The sequence below is a fragment of the Hipposideros armiger genome, unplaced genomic scaffold (assembly GCF_001890085.2).
Source record: "Hipposideros armiger isolate ML-2016 unplaced genomic scaffold, ASM189008v1 scaffold_18, whole genome shotgun sequence".
NCBI classification, from domain to species: Eukaryota; Metazoa; Chordata; class Mammalia; order Chiroptera; family Hipposideridae; genus Hipposideros; species Hipposideros armiger.
The window spans coordinates 3794975-3813117 of NW_017731368.1; the positions used below are offsets into that span (position 1 = coordinate 3794975).

Here is an 18143-nt window from a genome sequence, read left to right on the forward strand (position 1 = left end):
GCTGGACGTGACAGATATCTAGTTATCCCAGCACCATTTGCTGAAAAAGCTGTTCTTCCCCCACTCAGTGGTCTTGACACACTTGTTGAAACCACTCTCAATCATATTCAATTTATCTATATTTACGATCTTAAATAGAAGAAAGAACAAAGTGGGAGGATACTTACTTCCTAATTTCAAAGCTTCCTACAAAGTTACAATAATCAAAACAGTGTAGTGCTGGCCTAAGAATAGACCTAGGGAATAATGGAATATAATTTAGAGTTCAGCACTAAAAACTAAAAAAAAACTCTAGGAAGGAAACATAGGTACAAATCTTTGTGACCTTGGGTTAGACAACGGTTTCTCAAATATGGCACCAAAATCACAAGAAACAAACAAAAAAAAACTATAAGTTTATCTTCATCAAAATTAAAAACTTGTGTGTGTAAAAGGATACTATCAAGAAATTAAAAAGAAACCCACAAGAATGGGAGAAGTTCTTTGCAAATCACATATCTGATAAGAGTTCAGTATCCAGAATATATAAATAACTCTTACAATTTAATAATAAAATGCCAAATAACCCAAATTTTAAAAAGGCAAAGGTTCTGAATAGATACCTCTCCGAAAGAAATACCCACATGACCAATAAGCACATGTAAAGATACCCAGTGTTGTTATTCATTAAGGAAATGTAAATCTCAATCATAACAAGTTCCCATTTCATACCCTGTAATTTTTTTTTAAAGGAACTGACAAGTGTTGGTAAAGATGTAGAGAAATTGAAACTCTCATTCAATACTGGTAGGAAAGTGAAATGGAGAAGTTCTCTGAAAAACAGTTTGGCGGTTCCTCCAAAAGTTAAACACAGAGGTGCCATACAACCCAGAAATTTCACTCCTGGGTATATACCCAAGAGAATTAAAAATATAGGTCCACATAAAACGTGTGCATGAGCGTTCAGAGCAATGTTGTTCATAATAGCCAAAAAGTGGAAACAACCCAAACGCCCTTCAACTGATGACTGGAATAATGAAATGTGGTTGATCCATACAGTGGAATTATTCAACCACATTATTCTATCATTCAACCATAAAAAGGAATGAAGTACTGCCACCTGGTACAACAAGGAGGACCCTTCAAGACATTATGCTAAGTGAAAGAAGCCAGTCACAGAAGGTTACATACTGTATGATTCACTTCTATAAAACGTTCAGAATAGATAAAACTATAGATATAGAAAGTAAATTAGTGGTTGCCAGGAGATGGAGGGAGGTGGGGAGTGGGATTGACTGCTAACAAGTATGGGATTTTTTTGGGGGGGGTTGATGGAATGTTCTGGAATTGGGTAGTAATGACGATTGTACAACATTGTGAATATGCCAAAAACTTCTGAATTCTACAATTTAAAATAGTGAATTTTATGTTACCTGAATTTTATCTCAATTTAAAATAATAACAATCATAATCATACACAACTGGTACATTAATCAAATATGATTTTTGATAAAAATAGTACAGCTTAAAAAATGCATTATCCTTTAAGTTTCCTTCTAACTTCAAAATTACCTGCACTGACCCTTGGTGGAACCCAAGGGCTCAAAAGACCCCTAAATTGTCAACCCCACCTGCCTGTGGAGACAGGTTTGGTATCCAGATCATCTCTGTGTGACCAGAGAAGCTAAGAACTTGCTGTAGCCAAGTTCTAACATGAGGTCTTGCTTGGGTGGGAGCAGTGGGAGTGGAGGTGTATCAAACCAGGAAGCCTTGTGTTGGGGAGAGGAGGGAGTGGTGAAGGTTCCCTCTGAAACTCCACGCAATAGTCTTCTCCCACCTTCCTCCAGCCTTCTGGGCAGGGCAGGTGTTTCCGTTTCTTTGAACAAAAATATGAAACAGCGAAGCACCATTTCTGCTTCAAGACACGCATAAAGAGGTGTAGCTATAGGTGAGTTCCATTCAAATATGTTTTTCTCTAATTTTAATAAGCTATGCCAGGAGTTCTTAGACTTTAGTGTACATCAGGACAACCTGGAGCGCTGATAAATATGCAGATTCCCGAGGCTCTGATTCCATAGGGCTGAGGATCCCCCAAAATGTGCATTGCTAGAAAGCTAGTCAGTGGATGGTACTTGGAATAGAACTGTCATCTATAACACTTTTGTTTTCCTTATGCTAAAGAAAGTAGAGGGGTTTATTTGGTTACAAGTCGTTATGTAGGTGCTGTTATTATTGGTAGTTGGATCATTTAGAGCTGTGTTTCTCAATTCAAATTCAAATAATTAAAATTCAACATAATTCAGATTACATCATGGACCACAGGTAAATGTACTCTCTTAGAGTTGAGTGAGCCACAGAGATGGGGAGGGAGAGCAACGATAGGCAAAAGGGACCCAAACTAGAATGTAACTTGGAGTAGTTTGGGGTTTGGCAACATTCTCCCTGTATCCCCAAGGCCTCCCAGGTCCAGACCATGAGTGCCTCTGAAAGTTTGAGTAAGTGAATGAATAACAAACAGAAAAAGTGGAATGGTTGTTGTAGATGTCCAATACTTCTCATTTGCTGAAAGTTTATGTTATGAATGGGTGTTGAGTTTTATCAAATGCTTTTCTATATTTATCAAAAAGGATTGTATTGTTTTGTCATTATTCTGTTAATATGGTGACTTAAATTGACTGACTTTTCAAATATTAAACCAATTTCTTATTTTTTGGATAAACACCACTTGGTCAGAATGTATTATACTTTCGAAATACGAGTATACACAGAATTTGGGGCTCTGGTTCTCTAGCCCTTTCTTATGAGAGACGTTTGCCTCTGTTTGTATAATTTCTTTTTGGACTTGTTTCAAGAGACAGCAAGTTTCCTGAAACAATCCTGCCATCATGACTACTACATTTTATGGGAGGAAGGAAAGGAGGAAGAAAGAAAGGAAGGGAGAGATGGAGGGAGAGAAGGGGGGAGGGAAGTAGGCAGACATAGTAAATGCTCACTAGATATTTGTTGAGTAAATGAGGGAATGGCTCTGGGATCCTTAGCCCTATTTTGTAGATGAGGACCAAAGTTTCAAAAAGCTTGAATGGCTTGCCCAGGAGCACAGTAATGGGGCCCAAATTTGATTTCAGATCTTTGAATCCAGTTCCACTACTTTCTCCTGTGCCTACTAGGAGACTGGTCTAGCTTCGTGCTACTCAAATGCCAATCTTTAAGGAGAAAAGGGGCTTGTGACAGAATGTAAAAATTAATGCACTCCTTCCTTCATCAAGAAAACCTTGCTAAGAAAGAATGCTAACCAAACTAAAGAGTATGCTTAATGACTTCGTGTTCTGGTGAAAGATCCTAATCTCGTTACAAATAGTTCACCAGCAGGTCCATGGACCACACATTTCTGTATTGTGAATTCTCTGGAACTGTAGCCTAACCACGTGCCTTTCAACTCCATGTCTCTATCACTTCAGATGCTCTCAATGTCTAGATGGAGCCCTCAGGCATCCCAGAGTCCACCACTTCTCTTTATTATTACGATACTATGAGCATTCTGTGTGAGAAGCAGATCTTCACCTTTGCTGCCTTAAGCACCACCATCCTGTACAGCCTGGTGTTCTTCCTCAGCCTGGTGGGCAACAGCCTGGTGTTGTGGGTCCTGGTGAAGTGTGAAAGCCTGGAGTCCCTCACCAATATCTTCATCCTCAACCTGTGCCTCTCAGACCTGGTGTTCTCCTGCTTGTTGCCTCTGTGGGTCTTGGAATACCACTGGGGCTGGCTGCTGGGAGACTTCCCCTGCAAGCTCTTCAATATGGTCTTTTCCATCAGCCTCTATAGCAGCATCTTATTCCTGACCATCATGACCATCCACCGCTACCTGTCCGTGGTGAGCCCCCTCTCATCCCTGCGAGTCCACACTCTCCGATGCCGAGTGCTGGTGACCACAGCTGTGTGGGCAGCCAGCATCCTGTCCTCCATCCCCGATGCCATCTTCCACAGAGTGTTTCATTCAGAAACTTCCCGTTGTGATTATTCAGAAATCAAGTGGTACCTGGCCTCCGTCTACCAGCACAACGTCTTCTTCCTGCTCTCCATGGGGATTATCCTGTTCTGCTACGTGGAGATTCTCAGGACCCTGTTCCGGTCACGGTCCAAACGGCACCACCGGACAGTCAGGCTTATCCTCACCATTGTGCTGGCACACTTCATCAGCTGGGCTCCCTACAACCTGGTCCTGTTTGTGCAGTCACTGTTGAAACTGGAGGTCATCCAGAGCTGTAAGCTCATCCAGCAGCTGGATTATGCCTTGCTCATCTGCCGCGATTTTGCCTTCTCCCATTGCTGCTTCAATCCAGTGCTCTACGTCTTCGTTGGGGTCAAGTTCCGCAGACACCTCAAAAGTCTGCTCCGGCACTTCTGCCGGTCACAGGGGTCTTCCCTGTTACCTCACTCCCCAAGTGCCTTCCACTATGAGGGCGCTTCCTTCTACTGAAAGGGAGTTTGTGCTGCAGGTAGAGATTGACAGAGGAGCTGGAGGGGGAGCAAAGAGAAGTGGTGCAGGAAGGAGCACTTCAGAAGACACAATAGAAGACGGAATGCTACGGCGTCCCAGGGGTAAGGGCAAATGCAATACATTCCACCAGGTACATGGCCCCTCTTCTGCAGAAAAGTGGATCCCTACCTGCAAATTTTATATCGCCATTGAGAAAAACATTTCTTGTATTCTGAGTTCATCATTCATTCCTTCATTTACTCATTCATTTAGACATGGATTTCTTATCATTGCGTAGTTCAGAAGGTTCTAAAACATGAAAGGGTTCCCAGAAAGGAGCATCCTTCAAGACTTGATGAGGGCCTGAAACTCACTGTGTGTGATAATTATGCCCCAGTCACTCACACTCCAAACCTGAGTCATCTTCGAGCCCTGTATTTCCTTTCCCTCCACTTCCATGGCCAAGATCTGTTGCCTCTGCCTGCTCAGTGTCTCTCAGAGATGTTCTTGCCATCACATGCCCATGGATTTATTCCCAAATGGCCTCACTTACTTAGCATCTTCCTGCTGCTCATCTCTTTCCCCACCAAGTGTCCTCTGCGTTGAACCCAGAGTGCTTCAAAACCCTTAGTGGCTTTCAAAGCCCCTACAATCTAGTGCCAATTGACTTTTCCATTCTTATTCCCCCCTAAGCTCCCACCCCCAATGAGCTTGGGATCCAACCACAAAAGACCACTGGGTGGGGTACCAGTGAAGGGATAAAGCTCTAGGGGGCTAACTAACCAATAGATGGGGCCATTACTCACCGCCAATGGAAGAAATAGCAAAGAAAGGAGACCATGAGATGGTTACAGGTCAGAGATAAGCCTATGGGCTTCTGTCAGGCTAATCATTCGGCACCTCCTCAAACAGATAGTATTAAACTTTTGTTCAACTTTTATTTAGATGTCAGGCTCAGCCCAGGGAGCAGAAGGGCAAAGGATTCCAGCTCACACACCCACCTGGCCAAACCAAAGCACCATGGGTTTTGAGCCCGCTCTTCTTAGAAGGCAGGTTCTGGGGTATCACCACAGAGCATGTCCTTAGAGAAGCTTGCTTCACTGTCTACACCCTATCCCATTCCTTCACATCCTAAGATGCTTATCCAAATATTCCTTTCAACAACACACAGCCACATCCCTTGGGGCACTTCATTAAATACAATCATGCCCTTCTCTTTACATCTCTAGTGATGTTTTGGCACTCCCAATAGACTAGCTCTCAGGGTGGTGTTTAAGCAAGGTCTTCTCCTAATCCAGCTTCTTGGAAATCCAAGGGAAGCGGCACAGAGACAGGAAGGTATCAACAGGAAGATAGAGGGGCATCCTACCAGAAAGGACTTTGGGTGAGACCCGTGACTGCACTCTACATTCTCTGACCACACCCTTCATTGGCCACAACCTTCTGCTCTCCCTTCCCTCTATCCACTGAAACCACTGTTAGACCTCAGGTGGGCTCTTGTAGACCTATCCCTCCCTCTCCAGTTGAAAAATGGTGCCCTGGACACAAGGCTGCAGACCTGCCACTCCCGGAACATAAAAAATCTACAGCGGGTCCTGGGGAAGATCCTCTTCCCAGGGTTTCCATCTCCATCCTCTCTCAAATAAAATCAAGAAGAGAGGAGCCTTGCTGATTCCTGAGAGGAATGGGCCTCCAAGCCCGGGGCAGCCCCAGACCTCAGATGACCTCAGCCAGAGTGGCACTTCCTCAGGGACACAACCTGTGTTGCATGTCTAGAACTTTCCTTGGTGCCTAGTAATATTTGTGGTTGGTTATGTGGATAGGAGACCATAGTTTTGGCTTTTTTCTACTTCTGTTTCCTCTTCTGACACTTGCTTATATTATATCTTCTCGTCAACTCCAAGTATCATCTATGGGCTTCCCATGAATTGTTCTCCAGAGCCCACCGGCCCAGGCATCACCTGGTTTGTTGAACTCCTAATGGTTTTCACTTGTGAAAGCTGCCTGTGACAGGACAAAGAGACCCACAAGTATGGAAAGCCCAGTAGGACAGATTTTCAAAGTAAACTGGCTGAGAAAGCTCTTGGAATTTGAGCCCTGGCCCCAAACCCCAATACCAAGCTCTTTTACTTACCCACTGTGACTTCGGGCCTCTCAGAGCCTCAGTGTCTTCATCTGTAAAACTGTAGAAATGTTGACAACACAAAGACAGACTCTACTCACGTGATGGAGGTATCCATGAAGCCATGTCTGTAAAAGTATTGCTTTGCAAATCATTCAGCCCCGACTAATTTGAATTACTATTGCTGTCATCTCATAAAAACAGAAAGCATCATTGTATCATATGCACAAATAAAAGATAAGCATGAATTGACTTACCTCTGGCTAGTTATGTCCCCCTTGTTTCTACCCAAGGTCATTACATAAGAGTCCTAAAAGCTCTCTGCTTATGGGGGAACTGGGTTAGGGTTTGGGGTGAAGGTAGGGATATGGAAGTAGGATTAGAGATAAAATGTGGAACAAGCCCTGTGTGGGTCAGGAGGATGGGAAATTGGCTCCATTTAGGCCGTAGGCAAAATTGTCCAAGGCCAAGTCTGTCTTGAGTACTCTGTGGCTCAGTTTTTTGTCCCTATTTAACCTCTGGCCTGGTACCCAAGTCTTCTGTCTCCAAGTCCAAAGTTTTTTTCTATCTCATGATCCATTTGTGTCTGAACAAGAACCTTCCAGAGATCAGCCCTCCAATCAGAAGGAATGCTACTGCTTACTGCTGGGAATTTCAGGCATCCTGAAATTTTGATGAGAGATACTTTGCAGGTTTGGGGGGGAGTTTGGGAAGGGGAGGTGGGGTTATCCTAACTCTTCATCAAATTGTTCTGTATAGCGCTCCCCTCTCCACCGTGAAACCAGTTCAGATTTTAGGTGTGAGGCTGTTGTAGTCCCTCCCACACAATACCCCCCTGCCCCTCCACAAAAGGAAGTGTGATAGAGGGACCAAAGGAGGATGAAGACAGCCCAATTCCTTGACTATTTCAGCAAATCAGCCTTGAGCATCACTCATGGTTAGAAGAAATGGGCAACAGATGGGCATGGGAAATTGGATGGTTGCAGGGAAAGAGAGGTGAGAGGGGGACGTGTGGACCTCCAGGAGGTCCATGGCCTCATTTATAGAGGGCCTGCCCTGTGTGAGGTCAGTGTGAAGCCAGTGCAAAGCCTGTGTAGGGGGAAGTGAGACAGCAAAGATGAATTAGGCCCATATTCAAGCTAGCCAGCCTCTAGTCATTCACAGTTGGGGAAAGGTTTCCATAGGATTACTCCAGTCCCAGGAAATTCCTGGCCCTTTTTCCAGATAACCTGGATGAACCCTCTGGACCAACAGAAAATGGCCTCACTTGATTGTCCACACAACTGGGAATGCACACCTTACACACGTCATTGAAACTATTCCAAGGCACTTCGCCATGAATTATGGGAGTTTGGAAAAGGACGTTACCTACTTGTATCTGCTCCTCCCACTTTGGTTACAATTGGTTCAAAGTTCTGCCTCTGATCTTGTCGAATGGTATAGGAAATATGCGTTTTTTTAAAAACAATAACACCGAACATTGTTAATTCTTCAAAGTATCTTCTGTTTATTTCAAAATTAGAGGACCCACAAATGTTGGCCCCATTAGGAAGTCACACTCACTTTTCAGGCTGGGCCCTTAGCAAACCACTTCCCCTCCTCTGGGGTTTATTTTTTCAACTTAACTGGAGAGGTCTGAACTCATTGATCTCTAAAATCCCTTCCCATGATTACAAAATAAAGTCTACGGACCTATAATTTCACGGGTTGCATTGCCATGAGATTCTTCAGGAGACACAAATCTATAGCTTGGGGCATGTTCTGGGTTGAATTGTGTCCCCCACCAAATTCCTATGTTCAGGTCCTAACCCCCCCCATACCTCTGAATGTGACCTCATCTGGAAATAGGGTAGTGACATATTAATTAGTTGAGATGAGGTCATGCTGTGCTAGGGCAGGCCCCTAACCCAATATGACTGGTGTCCTCAAAAAAAAGGGAAAGTTTGGACACAGACATGGACAAAGGGAGAAAGCTGTGTGAAGATTAGAGTTCAACTACCACAAGCCAAGGAACACCAAAGACTGACAGCAACTACTGGAAGCTGGGAGAGTGGCATGAAACAGATTCTCCCTCACAGCCTCAGAGGGAACCAAGGTGTCTACAGACACCTTAATCTCAGACTTGCGGCCTCCAGAACTGTGAGAGAATAAATTTCTGTTGTTCAAGCTACCTCGTCTGTGGGATTTTTTTATGGAAGCCTGAGCAGAGTAACACGGGGCACAAATTTCAGTGGGTGTGTGGGAATTCCAGTGCATCTCAGAACCCACCCCTGAGCGCCCCCCACCTCCCGCCCCAATCAGGTTTCATTGTTCACCTTGCCCACACAGAGCATTGCACCTAACTAAAGACACATACAGGAGATGGGAAACTGACTTTTTCTGAGACCTACTCTGTGCTGGGTCCATACCTTTCCACATCTCACAGCCACCTTGTAAGACTTCTGTTTCCCCACTTAGACCAAGGAGGACACCAGGGCTCACAGAGGTCATACTCCAACATCCAGGGCATGATCCTCAATCTGGGCAGTATGCTAGATCACATAGGGAGCTTCAAAAAACACTGATGCCTGGGTCCTACTCCCCAGAGATTCTGATGCAATTGGTCTGAGGTGCGACCTGGCACCAAGATTTTTAAAAGGTCCCCAGGTGGTTCTAATGTAGAGCCAAGTTTGAGAAGCACTGGTCTAGTGTATTTATTCATTTGGTCAGTCACACAATAAATATTTATTGAACACCTACTATTGTGCCAGGCACTGTGCTATGGGCCTTGCACACATTGTGCCACATTTTCACAACTTTGTAAGGTAGGCATTGTCTTTTTTACCCAGATGAGAAAAGGGAGGTGTGAAGAGATAAATGACTTACTTGTGTGAGCTCATGGGATCCAGATCAGGGATTTTCAACCCAGGTCTGTCTTGTCCCCAAATACCTACCTTTCCACCACATCATTCTGCTTCCCCAAACAAGGAATGTGTCCATCAGGACTCTTAGCTATAATCAACAGAAATCACCTCTAGTTGCCATGGCAGAAGAGAAATGTATTAAACAACATTGGGCAAGATTGCATTGTTATCGTGTCAGAGATATGTCATGATACCTGCAACTACATCACAAAAGATTCAGCAAAACAGAAAAAGAAACGTGTGTAATTATACATAAAACGGAGGGAAGTAAAACACGAAAGAGTTTATACTCAGAGAAAAAGATGCTGCACAGCTCCCAAAACTGATGGGAAGGCAGAAGAAACAGAGGAGACAAAGGGAAACTATCTCTGGCAGAACCACGCCAGAAGCCAGAGGTTGCAGCAGCTCCGGAAAGAACTGCCACCGCCCTGCACATGGCAGGTACATGCAGTGCATGGACCAAGCCAGGGCTATCCGCCAACACTCTGGCCCCATGGGAGCTGCAATCGCACGCTTGGGCTTCCTGTAGAAGTGGGCTCTATCTCCCGTAAAGGCTCATGTGATGGGGAATCCTCACAACTAGGAAAGGAATCCAGCCACCAAATCCACAAATAGCCACCACTTGTGGGGACAAGTTTCACTACTTGTACAGCGGTTTCACTACTGCCCAGCCTCGTTGCAGTCTGAGTCAACAATAGGGGACACCAGAGATGTGGCATCACTTGCCCACCCGAAAATATCTTAGGAAGAGGACTCTGACAAGCAGCACCATCAGACCCCATCCCAAACCGCTCCTTTCAGTAGTACTGCCCCCTGCTCAGGCCACCAGAGCTACTCAGCGAGGAAGTGACACTCCTAGAAAATGACAAGCTCAATTATTTTATAATAGCATTATTGAAAATTTCCTTCCTGCCAGCCATTTACTTAAAGGTTATCTCTTGGTAGCAAAGATAAGACTTTTTCAAGGGAGCCCTTTTTAGTGTCTTCTCACATCTCAGGTGTAGTTGACTTCCTTTATTCTGAGTGTCAAGAGCCAGTTTGGGAAAAAGGGAATTTTATTTTTCAAATCAGAAAAAAGATTTTGTTGCACAATCTTGGGCAACGGAATACTTAGAGCCTCCGTAGGTTCGCTTTGAGAAGTTGGAAGCTTAAGTAGTGGAAACGGCACTGAATTAGGAGTCTGAAGGCTGGGACCTTAGCCCCAGCTTTGCGGCTGGCTGGTTGGGTATGGTTCTGCACATAGTGATGATGGCGATGGTGATGATAGTGGTGGTGCTGGTGGTGATGATGGCAGTAGTGATGATAGTGATGGTGATGATGATGATGATGGTGGTGGTAGAGGAAATAGTGACGATGGTGGTGATGATCATGGCAATGGCGATAATGGCGATGATGGCAATAGTGATGACGGTGATGGTAATGATGACAAAGTAGCCAGAAATTATTCAGCACTAACTTTGTATCAGGCACCATGCTAGAGTGTTTGTCTTGTCTTAGCTCGTTGAATAGTCACAAATGTCATTTGAAATTGCTGTATGCCCCCCTTTATACACGAAGAAAGTGAAGCATGAAGGAGTTAAGCAAATTACAAGAAGTCACATAGTGAGGATTCAAACCTAAGCCTTTGGGCCACACATTGGGCCTCCTTCTACAAGCCTATTAGCATTTCTAGGCCTTAGTTTCTTCATCTGTAATGCAATGAATTAGGTCAGAGGATTTTAACTAGGAATGCCTGACAGAATCCCTGGGAAGGTACTTTCAAATATACACGCCAGATCCTCACCCTTATCAGGGGTACTGACTCAGCAGGTCTGGATGGGGCCCAGGCCTCTGTACTTATAAGTACTTTCCCAGGTGATTCCCATCCCCCAGGTGAGAACCAGTGAACCAACATACCCTCTGAGGCTCCTACCATCTCCTCTGGTTTTCCATCTGCCCATGCCAGAGTGCATTTCCTGGAACACTAATGCCTTAGCATGCCTCATGACCAGTGGTCCCCAGAGTAAATCAGCTGGGGAAATGCTGCTGTCCTATCTCCATCTTAGAGACCCCCAGTGCTCCCCTGACTGTTCTTGTTGTTATTAAGTGCATACTGTGTGCCAGGAATTCGGAAAGCACCTCATACACATTTTCTCGTTCAGTCCTCAGAACACTCTTCCTCATTTCCTGATGAGGAAGCAGACACAGAGAGGAAAAGTGACCTGGCCAGGATTACACTGCTGGGAGGCCGCCAAGTTGGAACCCCCCACTCAGCCTACCTGATGGCAAAGACCATCCAGCTAACCACACCCAAGTATGCCATACTGTGATCTGCAGGGTCCCCAGGGACTCAAGCGTCTTTGAATCAACAAGAAAATAAAATGACTATTTTGTCATTACCTCCCACATACACACTGTAGTAGTAGATATTATTGCATATAGATATTATTAACGAATGCATTTTGTTCTATCAGGTCCACTCTCAGAGTACTTTGCAGCTTATAACTAGAAAATAAAACTAATAAATAGAAATTGAGTAGCGTGGGGCAGAAGTTAGGGGTGAAAGTTCATTAACACATAGTTTTTGTGCACTCATTTTTAAGTAGATCACTGTATTAAGTGAAGGAGATCAAAAGATGGGCCCTTAGGCCCAGCAATATGTAATGTTTTTTATTTAGCCCAACATATAAAAAACATTATCATTTCAACATGTAATTAATATAAAAATATTAAGCTATTTTACATTCTTTTTTCGGACTGAGTCGTTGGAATTCAGGTGTATTTTGCACTTACAACACACGCACAGTTCAACTCAAGCTAGGCGCATTTCAAGTTTTCAAGTTAAACGTGGACAGTGCTGCTTTCAAGATCCCAGACCCATGGTTTGTGGACACACATGCCCGCTGGGATTGCAAGGGTTAACCCATGGCCGGCTGCCAGGGAGGACCAGTAGGAGGTGTAAACCTCTGCTCTGCGGAGCATGCCGGGAGTTGTAGTCCGCGTTCGTCTGCCCGTGGCGTCCGATGGATGTTGTAGGCCTTGGCCCTGTGGAGCATGCCGGGAGTTGTAGTCCGCACCCGCCTGGGTTGCGGTCTGCGTATTATGGCGGATCACGCCGCGCTCCCGCGGTCTTCCGCTTGGCCCCAGAAAGTTTCGGTTCTGCCCAGCGGTGGACACACGAGCGCGTAAGTGCCACCGGGGGACCTGCCAGACTCTTGGGGGCGCCCAGGCTACTCTTGGCCCCGGAGCGGAGCACTTCCCTCCGGGAGCGACTCGTCACCTGTTGCCCTTTACGTCCGCGCGCATCCCGGGTGACCCACAGACTTCGCCTGAGTCCTTACCCTTGTCCAGTGGGCCTGGGAACCACCTCGGGTCGGCGAAACCGACCCTGGAACCCAGCCCGCCTCAGGTGATCAGTTAGAAAGACCTCCGAACACCAGTTCCAAGACCCCCGACGGCCCAAGAGCCGCAAAGGAACCCACCACGTGGGGGTTTCAGAACAAGCCCTGGGATGTTTTAGGCACAAGAATACAGGCCCTCAAGTTTCTGCTTGCATTGTCCAAGAGGCCGCTGACCAAAGAAGCGTAGTTCCTGGCTTAGCTGGGCCGGGGCAGCCCTGACCCTCGCTTTGCTAGACTTCCACTGATACCCTGGTTTCTCCCTTCCTCCCTTAAGAAGACGGTTTGTTCATCCCGGGACTTCCTCGGGTCACGGCCCATTCTCTTTACTCATTGGCCTTGCAGGTACAGGGTCTGGAGATCGCCCTCAGCTGAACTTTCCTGAAACACCTGTGGGTTTGTGGATTGTCTGTGATGTGGCTGCGCCCACTTGGGCTGGAGCCGATGCTCTTCAGAATCTAGGCTGGGAGATGGAGAGGGAGGGCTGGATTTTATTCTTGTTACAAGAAAGGCATGTGTGGTTGACACACTAACCACGTGGCTGCCCATTAGTACACACCGTCCTCTGACACCCCTCGTCACTCTTCGCAGTTGTCATTGGCTGCCGTCTCTGGAAAAAACCGAGCCCTTAGTGAAGCTGCCTGTGTTGGCCACAGCCTCTCTGCCCCTCTGTTTGTCTTACCACAGCAGTTTTCTTTCCCTACGGAGAAATGGGTCAGGGGCTCTGAGGGCAGAGGATCAGGCCCTAATCTGCTCCTTGCCCTCCTGCCACTGCGAGCCTTGTGGTCTCCAGCGAGCTTCACTTGCCTGCCGTCTGCCTGATGTGGCTTCTGGGTGTTGCAGCTGGCGAGGCGTTGTCACGCTGAGATTTTCTGCTTTCAGTGGCTTCCACCTTCTGAAGTGGGCCCATGTTGAGTGGGCTGCACTTGACCCCCCGACTTCCATGACAAGCACTGTTCACAAATTATGAATGCCCTCTACCAGTTGTGGACCGCTGTTATTATCACTCTGGAAAGCGGAGTGAATTGTCACAGTGATTTTGATTAAAAGGATCTGAAAAGACTCTTATCTTTAGGAAACAGGTTTTCTACTTCATTTAGGTTTTAAATTGTTTTCAATATTTTATCAGGAAGGTGGTTAAACATACAGCATCACTAAGAGATTTGTGCTACTTGTTAGATTTACAATTAACATTTTACTTCGATGATTTTTGTAGCTTTAGGACTCGATCTTCTAGTTGCTCCTTGGGTGGTCTTTGCCCCTTGTGTCTGGTTTGGGGGCACCAGCATGGGTTCAGGAGCTACGCATTTAGCCTGGTCCTTTGGGGACAGCGATGGCTCCCACAGATGTCTGTGATGAGAGGAACCACGTAAAACAGATGTTGGGGAGGAAGGATTATCCTCTACTCTTCAAGGTTCTTCTGGCTGGACTAATAATCAAATTACAACGAGACAGATTAGCAGGAGAAAAACAAATTAAAGTTTAATAATATGTATACTTCCTGTATACAAGAGAGAAACCCAGGAACACTGAGTAACTCACCAAAATGGTGGAAGCCATCACCTTAAATACCACCTTCAGCTAAAGACTAAAGAAGATATTGGGGGTGGAGGGTCAATAATGCGAGGTGACCAGTAAACAAGGGTCAGGTTGTTATACAGATTTAAGTCCCTGCCTTCTCCATTGCATGTAAAGGCAAGCCTGGTCCAGTGATGGAGAAACACCCTTACGGACTGCTGTTTCCCATACAAATGTAAATGTCCTTTACCAGACTGTAACTTCTAGGTTTTCAGAGCTTCTTGCAGGTCTGCTTTTTCTTAAAATTAACTTAACTAAAGGAACCAGTATCCCAAAGAGGCATATTTTGGAGTGGCAGACTGCTCCCCTTCAAGAGCAAGACCAGAACAATGGGTGACTTTGACCATGTTGGTCCCTGAGGCCGTGGGCTGCGTCTTCCAGAACAGTCAGCACTTAAATGGCAGCCCTCCTCTTCCCCGGAGGGGAGAGGGTTGGCTGATGGGCACACTCTGTTTTCTGCTGATTCCAGGAACAACTTGGGTGACTCGAGACTGGAATGCCTTTAAACTTGAGGCAGAGGAAGCGTGTTGACTAGCTGTGAAAATCACTGATAGGAACTCAGAATTTGGAGCAGTCGGCTGGAGCAGCCTCAGGCAGCCGAGCAGGTAAGGCTCTTTAACTGGTGTCTTCTAACAAGCCGGAAGTGCCGGTGGTCAGAGACGAGTGGAGTTGGGCCTTGTCAGCAACCTAGCGGCCAGGTGTCATTGACTTGCTCAAAAGATAAACAGTATTTTCTGTTTGTACTCTCAGTGCCAGTGTTGTTTAGTTTTTGTTGTTTTTAAGCTCTTGATTGGGAGAAAACCTCCGAACAACTAAATAAACCAGTAGTGTGGGTGTTGAAATGTTTCCATGGGTCTGTGTTTATCTTGCTATATTTAGATGTGTCACTGTATGTCCTCATAATAAGAGCTTCAGCTTCAGAGCACGTGGGCGCCACGGCTTTTAGAAGAGGAGGACGGTAGAGCTGTGCTCAGGTATGCAGGTGTGCAGGTGTTTTTCCCCTCTTCCTCACATCGCAGCCAGTCAGCCTAGTGCTTTTAATGACTGCCACTGGTCCTTCCTGTTCTTTCAGGACTGTGGCATTTGAAAGATCCTGTTTTCAGGGATGAGGATATGTACATCAGTGTGGTTCTGAGGACAGACTTAAGGAGATCTGTGGTCTGGTTATGGTACTGTGGCCCTGTGGCCGGTTCAGGGCCCAAGGGCAGGTCTGACCGACCGCCTCGGGAGGCTCGGGTACTGCACCTCAACCTGGGGCAGAAAAGTGTTAGAGAAACCCTTGTCATTTAGAAGAACAACCTGAAGCGGAAAAGGTATTTCAAGCAGGCCATTAGCATACAGAGGGCTAGGCCAAGAGCATCCCCGGGAGAGGTCCAGGATAGGCTGGACGACTGGACCAGGGGTGGCCGTTTAACATGGAGCTAGGAGGGATCTCCGCAAGCCGAACCTGTGGCCCCAGGTGCTTTTTCCAGGGCATCTGCAGCCTTGGTCAGGAGCAGGGAGGGGGCACTTAGGAGCCTCAGCCAAAGTCAGCCACTGAACATGTCTGTTCTTCTCTTGGTCCACCTCCTCCATGCAGGAAGATAAAGGGTAGCCTCCCCACACTGCATGAAAACAAAAACAAAAAACAACCCCAAACACCACACAAGGTAGAAAGAGGTGAGATAACTTCCCCAGGACAGATGAATTTACTGAAATTGTCTGAAAATAGTTTGGTGCGCTAAACTTATGGGCCTCACCCAGTCATGGCATGATCTTACCGGTAATATAAATTTCACATGACTAGTCTGACTCCAAATCTGAATAGGGTCCAAATTGGCAAGACTCAGCAACAATGGATAAAAGAGAAGATCATTTTCTCGCCCATTGCCACAAATGCTTCAGAGCCATCCTGGGTCTTGCTTGTCCCTCCTAAATGCCAGCAGAGCGCCCTTCCCCCCCTCCCGCCCCGGTCCATACCCAGGTTGTCGCTCTTGTCACCCAAGGAGCACAGCAGAAATCAGATCCATCAAAACTTCCCCAACCCTTGCAGTGTTCCTATTGGATGGTTCCAGATCCAAACGTCTAGGAATGGAGGAAGGAAAGGGCCCCGAGGAGGGCCGGGTGAGTCTGGGAGGTGGTGGTAATGGCTGTGGTTGTCCTTGTCCTGGATGGGGTAAAGGAGGCTTCTGGGAAAAATGACTTCGGGGTCACCGCTGGGGTGCACGCTCTCCGGTAGACACACTTAATCCCCCCAATCCCTAAATTATTTCATTCATTCTCAGAATAATAACTAATATTTCCACAATAATGATGATATAATGTCTGCAATTACAACTTGATTTTTTAAATGCATTATTTTAGTCAACATACAACTAATTAGTGCTCAGTAAAGGAAAATTGGAAAATCAGAGAAATAGAATTTTTTGAAAATTTACCCATGGTTCCCACCATTGAAGGATAATTTTCACTAATTACATGTTGGTACATTTCTAGTACATTTCTCTGCCTCAAGTTTCCTTTGGTTTGCGGAGTAAGAGTCAATGTGTTTGGTTTTGTCTAATTTATTCATTCATTGAACAAGTAATTCATGGAGGGCCCTCCATGGGTCAGATCTGTGCTAGGTGCTGGGGAAATAATGAATAAGTAATGGATAGCAGCGGACCTTACAGACAAGTGGGAAAGACAGACTGAACAAGAAATGACTGTGTGGGTAGATGGCCACAAAAGGGGAAGAGCCGCCTGCAGTGGGGGCTTCGAATGGTGAGCACAGGGCCTTGTGTGCCTCTGTCCTCATCAGCGTGCTTCTCCCAGGCCTCAGGTGACCGCTCTTATTTGCCTATAACCCCCCGGGGGTGTATTCTGTCTGCCTCTCCCCGCTGGAGCGGGAGCCCCCTGAAGGCCTTGTCCACAGCTGTAGCGAGCGTCTGGGTCCGGCCTGCCTCTTCATAGTGGTGCCCAGCAGCACCTCGTGGCCGGCTGGCGGTTTGTTAGCACGTACGGGTTACCTGTTGTCTTCCTCAAGGCCGTGTGCAGTGGTGCAGCACATTCTGTCAGAGATGGAGATGGCACATGCTGCCAGTTCTTATTCATCATTAGCTGGACTCACCCCCTGTCGCTCTGGAGCTTACGATTTGGGAGTGCTGCAGTTGTCCCCAGCGGTGTGGGGTTTTGCTGTTTGGGGGCCAGGAGTAGATGCACCAGTTGAGGCCTCACTCATTTGTGCAGCCGATCCAGGATCTACCCTGTTTTCTCTGGGCTTACCAATGGCACGGCTGTCCCAAATACAGATGTGTAGCCCCTCCCAGGAGCAACTGCCCATCTTCCAAAAAAAAAAAAAAAAAGACAGTCTGCTCTCCCCAGACCCAGAAGCAACACTTCACACCCGCAGGTCCCTCTTGACTCTGCTCTCCTGGGTTAGTGGGCTGGAATTGGGGCCAGTTTCGTGTGTGTTTCAGAGCGAGTGACCAAGAAGCCTGACATTTTGGTGGGAAAAGGGGGAGCCCAGAGAAGTTTCATGAAGTGATGGCAAAGTCTCAGGTTCCTTATTCTCTTCAAGAATGAGAGGATCGCAAGCAAGGAGGATTGTTTGGAAAGATGACCCAGGCATGCAGTTGGTCATCACTTTAATTAGAGGTCAAGGGGCTGGGTTGCCTGACGAGCTTTTGCTCACATGGGCTGAAATGTCTGCCTCAGAGCTGACCTCTGACCAACTCCTCAGCACTCTT

General features: G+C 46.4%; 2 protein-coding genes across 8 annotated transcripts in view; both read left to right on the plus strand.

Moving 5' to 3' along the window:
* Positions 1-1887: 1887 nt before the first annotated feature.
* Positions 1888-6809, plus strand: XCR1 (X-C motif chemokine receptor 1). The gene is made up of 2 exons (XM_019631081.1): positions 1888-1927; positions 3438-6809. The coding sequence occupies exon 2, from the start codon at positions 3455-3457 to the stop codon at positions 4454-4456; it is 1002 nt and encodes a 333-aa protein (XP_019486626.1). The 5' UTR covers positions 1888-1927; positions 3438-3454; the 3' UTR covers positions 4457-6809.
* Positions 6810-12507: 5698 nt separating this feature from the next.
* Positions 12508-18143, plus strand: part of FYCO1 (FYVE and coiled-coil domain autophagy adaptor 1) — a 74962-nt gene continuing 69326 nt past the window's right edge. For 4 of the 7 annotated variants that reach the window (XM_019632843.1, XM_019632836.1, XM_019632901.1 and 1 more), the window contains exons 1-2: positions 12509-12645; positions 14906-15041. The gene's annotated coding sequence lies outside the window, so the exon portion shown is untranslated. Of the gene's footprint in view, positions 12646-14905; positions 15042-18143 lie in introns of all 7 variants that reach the window. The other 3 variants (XM_019632878.1, XM_019632885.1, XM_019632869.1) reach the window with 2 other exon arrangements.

Coding starts and splice junctions, on each gene's coding strand:
- XCR1 (XM_019631081.1), top strand. CDS start 3,455: ATGGAGCCCTCAGGCATCCCAGAGTCCACCACTTCTCTTTATTATTAC.